We start from the raw sequence: 7045 nt of genomic DNA, 5'->3' as shown, positions 1-7045 counted from the left end.
TTGAAGCCATGTCGGGCCTTAAAATCAATTTTGCAAAGAGTGAGGTTATTGTCACTGGTGTGGATGAGAATGAAGCCTTAAGGGTGGCTCGTCTTCTTAACTGTAAACTAGGGTCCTTTCCTTTCAAATATTTGGGTCTTCCTAACTCCCCGGATGTTCTCCATACGAAGGACTTTGCCCGGTGGTTACCAAGGTGGGCAACAGAGTCCTGCCCTAGCGTGGCAGGTACAATACCAACGCAAGCAAAGTAGCTTTGATCAATGCTTCTGCACGCCGCCGCCGAGCCCGAGGAGGCCGTCGATCCTGGCGTCGACGTTATACGTGTGGCTGCAGCCGAACCGGAAGCCTATGATGGCCTCCGAGCCGGTCAGTGTCAGGGTGTCGGAAGAGTAGGTCCCTGCGATGTAGGACCTGTCCTGGTAGTTGACCGTGTACTGGCACTGATCCGGGGAACACCCGTTCCACATGCCGCCTAGCTGTGCGCAAGCCGTAGCACTGCAGGAGAAGGGCGCGTAGGAGCTGGATGCCATAGGGTCTGTTGAATGTGACATATCTTGTATCTCTAGTCTTATCTTCTCTAGCCTTGTATAGCTAACTCCTAGAGATATGGTAGGATTAGTTACCTTGTCACGCAAGACATCCTGTGTATATAATGTAACCTACTCCATGGAATACAATGAGTTGCACCAAATATCCTCTCTACATGGTATCAGTTTTACCGCGATCTTCTGTCGCTTTCGCACCCCTAAGCCGCCGCGCCTACCCCTAGTTGCCGCCGCGCCAACTCCTAAACCCTACTGCCGCCGCCGTCGCTACTCCGCCCTCTAGCCACTGCCGCCGCCTCCTCCTTCCCACACCTCAAGCCGCCGCCGCCGCCACCTCTCCCGTAGCCGCCGCCGCCGCCGATTCTCTTCTTCCCCCTGCCCCCACTACCCCTCTTCCGAAACCCCAAGGGCCGCCGCCGCTACTCTCTTCCCTCTGTACCCGCCGCCGCCTTCTTCCCCACACCCATCGCAGCCATCGCTCCCTCCTCCTCTCACCACCACCCAAAACCCTAACCACCCGCCGTCTCCATGGCCAAGGCTGACACATCCGACGCCGGTTCCTTTTCCGGTGCCATGTTCACCTCCGATCGCCTCAACGAGATTCACATCAAGGACAATGTACATGTCATCCTCGACCTCGACTCGCCGTCCTACAATGCATGGCGTACGTACTTCACGCTGTTGTTCCGCTCTTACCGTCTCATCGAGCATGTTGACGGGAGCGTTGCCATCTGTGACATGAAGGACGATGATGAGTGGCTCGCTGTGGACGCCTGCATCGTCAAGCGGCTCTTCCTCACCATCTTCGGCAGCCTCTTCAACATGGTGAACGCCCGCGATCCGTCCGCGTATGCTATGTGGACGCGCATGTGTGATCTCTTCCTCGACAATCAACTGCAGTGCCACATCTTTTTTCAAGGGGAGTTCTTCACTATGCAGCAAAACGATCTTTCGATCGACGAGTACTGCACGTGGCTGAAGGTTCTCGCCGATGAGCTACGCGACATCAGCATGACCATCGATGACTCGGTCCTCCTCACCAACCTCCTCCGCGGCCTCCAACCCGACCTTGGCTAGTCCGCCACCAACCTCTCCCTCATCACGCCGACGTACGCGAAGGCGGTCACATACCTTCGCATGGAGGAAAAGTGTCTCCGTCACACCGCTCGGCAGGCGACCCACGCCGCTCTCCACGTCGGCCTTGCCGCCGGCCACGGCTCTTCCCCAACCCAGCCGGGGCCGCGCGCTCCCGCTCCTGCCCCGCCACCCGCGCATGCGCCCTCCGGCGGCCGCAAGCAGAAGGGTCGCGGGGGACGGGGCCGCAACTCCAACACGACGACGCGCCCTCCTGCGCCCGCGGCGGCTGCACCTCCCCCGCCTTGGCTCTCGGGGTATAACCCATGGACGGGAGTAGTGCATGCCTACTCCATGCCCGTCCCCCGCCCACCAGCTCCACGCATTCTCGGGCCACGGCCGAGCAACCCTCAGGCGCTGCTAACCGCACCGGTCCCTGCCGCATATGGCACTGCCGCGGACTACGGTGGCCCGTCGGCCTGTGGTGGTCCCTCGACGTACGGCGGTGCGCTGGGCTATGATGCATATGGTGGCGCCCCTCCGGTCTACGACCCGGTGCTTCTCTCCGCCCTTCATGCTACCCCCTCGCCGAGCACCTACAACGGAGGCATCGATTGGTACATGGACACCGGCGCCGCTGCTCACATGGCCTCCAACCCCGGTATCTTATCTCATGCCGCTCCCTATCCCTTCTCCTCCCGCATCATGGTTGGTGATGGCAGCTCTCTTCCCATCACCCATCATGGTTCATCCTCCCTTCCGTTACCCTCTTCTTCTTTAACTCTCAATAATGTGCTCGTTTCATCCTCCTTAATTAAAAATCTTTGTTCTGTTCGTACTCTTACTCGTGAAAATTCTGTCACTGTTGAGTTTGACGCTCTCGGTTTTTCTGTTAAGGATGCTCGCTCCCGGAGGGTTCTGCGCCGATGTGATTCTCCCGATGATCTCTACCCATGCGGTGCTTCTACATGCAGTGGCCCGGTTGCTCTTCATGCCGACGTCTCGCTTTGGCACGCTCGTCTCGGTCATCCCGGCGCCGACACTCTTCATAAAATTTTGAGCACTTTTCCCTTTTCGTGTAATAAATCAGCGGCTCACACTTGTCATGCTTGCCGCATAGGAAAACACGTTCGTCTACCGTTTTCTTCATCTTCATCAATTGTTACATTTCCCTTTGATGTTATTCATTGTGATGTTTGGACATCCCCAGTGCCTAGCAATTCGGGTTTATCATATTACCTTGTGATTTTAGATGATTTTTCACACTTCACTTGGACTTTTCCGTTACGCCACAAATCCGACGTTGCCTCCACACTCCACTCATTTTATGCCTATGTCAACACCCATTTTCATCGCACCATTGCTCATCTTCAAACCGATAACGGAAAAGAATTTGATAACCTCGCCATTCGCCATCTTCTATCCACTCATGGCACCATTTTTCGCTTAACTTGTCCATATACATCCCAACAAAATGGCCGTGTCGAACGTGTTCTCCGCACCCTCAATGAGAATGTCCGCGCTTTGCTCTTTCATGCACACATGCCACCTCGCTTTTGGCCTGATGCGCTCGCCACCGCCACTCTCCTTCTCAACCTCCAGTCGTGTAAACCACGCTGGAACTATACCCCTCACCATCTTCTGTTCGGGTCTCCTCCATCATATGATGATCTTCACGTCTTTGGTTGCTTGTGTTATCCCAATATCACCGCTACCGCGCCCCACAAGCTCGCACCACGCTCTCTCGCTTGTGTCTTTCTTGGCTATCAACCCAACACAAAAGGCTTTCGCTACTTCGACCCGGTCTCTCGTCGAGTGTTCGTCTCACGGCACGTTTACTTTGATGAAGTTGTTTTTCCCTTTGAGCAGGTTTCATCGACAGCAGCTCCGACCTTGGACGCTCCCACTCGACGGTCTCGGGGAGCCCTTGCGCTTCCTTCGCCGCGCCCGCCCTCTTCTTTTGCGGGCCCCTCAGGCCTCTCGGCGGGGTCTCACTCGCCGGCTCAGGAGGAGCCGACCTTGCCTCGGTCGGCGTCGCCCATGCATGTCGCGGCCTCCTCGCCACCCGCGGCTCCACCTGCGGCCCTGTCACCGTCACCATCGCGGCCACCCGCGGCCCTGTCGCCATCGTCATCGCGGTCACCCGCGGCCTCGTCCACGGCTCCGTCGCTGCTCCTGGTACGGCCACCCGCGGCTTCGTCCGCGGCCCCGTCGGCGTTGCTGGTGCTGCCACCCGCAGCCTTGCCGGTGGTTTCGTCGTCGCCACCTACGGCCTCGCCGCCCTCGTCACTCGTCGTCTCGGCTGCGGTCGCGTCGTCATCATCGGCGGTCCCGTCTCCGGCTTTGCCTGCCGCCTCGTCATCGGATGTCACCGTTGCCTCGCCTTCTCCCGAGGCTATGGCTCCTCCTCGATGGAGGGCTCGGCCACCGCCTCCGCCGCCTCATCATTCTATGGTGACACGTGCCAAGGACGGGATCCGGCAACCGAACCCTCGCTATCATAACCTCAGTGTCACGGTCGTCTCACCCGTACCGCGCTCGGTGCGCTCTGCGTTGAGTGATCCGCATTGGCTTGCCGCCATGCGCTCTGAGTATGATGCCCTCGTCGCCAATCAGACTTGGACGCTGGTTCCCCGTCCCCCTGGAGCTAACATCATTACTGGCAAGTGGGTATTTCGGCATAAGTTTCTTTCGGATGGCTCTTTGGACAGGTACAAGGCCCGTTGGGTTGTTCGTGGCTTTGCAGAACGTGCCGGCGTTGATTTCTCGGAGACCTTTTCTCCGGTTGTCAAACCTGCCACGATTCGTGTTCTCCTTCAGCTCGCTGCATCTCGTCATTGGCCTGTTCATCAGCTCGACATCAACAACGCTTTTCTTTATGGTCATCTCCAGGAGCGTGTTCTATGTCAGCAGCCCACTGATTTTGTTGATCTCACTCGGCCTGATGATGTATACTTGCTCTCACGGTCTCTCTATGGTCTGAAGCAGGTGCCTCGTGCTTGGTATCACCGCATTGCGGCATTCCTCACTGCTCTTGGGTTTCGCAGCACCACCTCGGACACGTCGCTATTTGTGCTTCATCGAGTTGATCATGTCGCCATGCTTCTCTTGTATGTTGACGATATTGTCATCACCGCCTCTCGCGCGGACATACTTCGCGACATCATCAGTCGTCTTGGTTCTGAGTTTCGGCTGAAGGACTTGGGCGCATTGCACTTCTTCCCCGGCATTGATGTGCGACGCGATGCCTCCGGATTTTTTTCTCCATCAAGGACAGTATGTTCTTGATCTCCTGGATCGTGCTGGTATGACCGACTGCAAGCCTGCTGCCACCCCTGCCAAGGCCAAGCCGAAGCTTTCTGCCACTGCTGGGCAACCTGCTACAGATGCCGCTCTCTACCGCAGTATTGTTGGTGCTCTTCAGTACCTCACGCTCACCAGACCAGACATTCAGTTTGCGGTCCAGCAAGTTTGCTTGCATATGCACTCGTCCCGTGATGTTCACTGGTCCTTGGTCAAGCGCATTCTTTGGTATATTCGTGTCACACCGACCTTCGGTCTTCGTCTTCGTGCTTCTACCTCCACCGAGCTGCTCGCTTACACTGATGCAGATTGGGCTGGCTGTCCTGACACTCGACGGTCCACATCGGGATATTGTGTCTTCTTCGGTGACTCTCTCATTTCTTGGTCCTCCAAGCGGCAGCCCACCGTCTCCCACTCGAGTGCCGAGGCCGAGTACTGTGACGTCGCCAATGTTGTTGCCGAGACATGTTGGCTCCGTCAGTTACTTGGCGAACTTCGGTTTTCCATCCCGAAAGCCACGGTGGTTTACTCTGATAATGTTTCGGCCACCTATCTCGCGGCCAATCCGGTGCAGCACAAGCGCAGCAAGCATATTAAACTTGATGTTCACTTCGTCCGCGAGAAGGTACAGTTGGGTCAGCTTCGTGTTCTTCATGTACGACCACCCAGCAGTTTGCCGACATTATGACCAAGGGGTTTGCAACCGCTGCATTCCAGGAGTTGCGTTTCAGTCTTTGCATCGCCAAGGCCGACGCTTCGACTGCGGGAGGGTGTTGAACGTGACATATCTTGTATCTCTAGTCTTATCTTCTCTAGACTTGTATAGCTAACTCCTAAAGATATTGTAGCATTAGTTACCTTGTCACGCAAGACATCATGTGTATATAATGTAGCCTACTCCATGGGATACAATGAGTTGCACCAAATATCCTCTCTACATGATCGAACGGTGTGCCGAACTGGGTGTTGCACCGCACCCAGGAGACGTGGCTGCCGGTGTCCAGGATGAGAGTCTGGCCGAAGGCCGGCGACCCAATCCCGACGGTCACCACATACTCCGCAGAGCCTAGGGCGTCTCCCAAGAGCATCGGCGCGGGGTCGGACCGCTGCAACCCGTAGCCGTACCCGCCGGTGGCCTGGTGGACGTAGCCTGCTCGGGCCACGTCATGGCGCAGCCGCTCCGAGAGGCTACGCTCCTTGGACGGCACCGGCGCGCAGGGTCCGTGCCGGTGGCTCAGCGGCACTGTGCTCTGTCCGGTGGGCGTCGCTGAAATCATCAAGATTAAATATGAGCAGATGTATAGCCAGGACACACCACATAAAAAATAAAAAAAATTACAGTATGATGCATAACCAGGACAATCCACACACTAACTAAGATTATAGTACTCCGACACTAGATAGAATCATGATGTGTACAATCCAGATGCAAACGTGTTAAAGAAAAATGGAACGCTGAAAATACTTCACTATATGAACACTACGACGCAACACAACAATCGAAATGGAACAGAAAAGCCAAACATTCGTGCAGTTCAATCATCAAGCACTCAAATTCATATGAGAAACTAACTAACTAAGAGCAACTTCAATGGGGCGACCCATTTCGTCCGCCCGCGTCCGTTTGGGTCGGCGCGGACAAAAGTGACGGCCCAACGCGCCGACCCAAACGGATGCGCGTCCGTTTTTCGTCCGCGGGCGATCCATTCTCGGCCCAATTTTGAGCCGAATTTGCGTCGGCGTGGACACGAGACGGACGCGCGCGCGCTTACTCCTTTCCCCGGACCCGCCGGTCAGTGGCAGCCACCACCATTTCCCCCCAATTTTTCCAAAAACACACCCGCCCGCGCGCGCCCCCGTCCCCCAACCAGCCATGAAGGACGCCATCGACCTCGACCTCGCGCCGCCGCCGGCCTCGCCTCCCTCGCCTCGTCCGGTGCCGTCGCACCCTCTGGGAAAGGCAAGCCTCGTGCTCCGCGCAAGACCGCCGCCGCGACCAAGCGGAAGAAGGCGCTGACGCCCGAACAGCGGGCAAGGGAGTCGGCCAAGACGAAGGGCCGGAGGCACGCCGCGGACGTGAGGGATGAGGCCGTCGCGCAGGCCATCGCCTTCGCCGCCGCGCA

The 7045-nt window shown here is 56.9% G+C and overlaps 1 protein-coding gene across 1 annotated transcript; it reads right to left on the bottom strand.

Annotated features, from left to right (window-relative positions):
- Positions 1–257: 257 nt before the first annotated feature.
- Positions 258–6797, bottom strand: LOC119279781 (aspartyl protease family protein At5g10770-like). Its single transcript, XM_037560906.1, has 3 exons — positions 6695–6797; positions 5845–6189; positions 258–535 (listed from the first exon to the last, which is right to left on the bottom strand). Exons 1-3 carry the CDS (start codon positions 6795–6797, stop codon positions 258–260), a joined length of 726 nt encoding a protein of 241 aa, XP_037416803.1.
- Positions 6798–7045: the final 248 nt, after the last annotated feature.

The sequence above is a fragment of the Triticum dicoccoides genome, chromosome 3B (genome assembly GCF_002162155.2).
Source record: "Triticum dicoccoides isolate Atlit2015 ecotype Zavitan chromosome 3B, WEW_v2.0, whole genome shotgun sequence".
Taxonomy (NCBI): domain Eukaryota; kingdom Viridiplantae; phylum Streptophyta; class Magnoliopsida; order Poales; family Poaceae; genus Triticum; species Triticum dicoccoides.
Note: the sequence above shows the minus strand (reverse complement) of the source record. Positions and strands in the feature narration are given on the sequence as shown.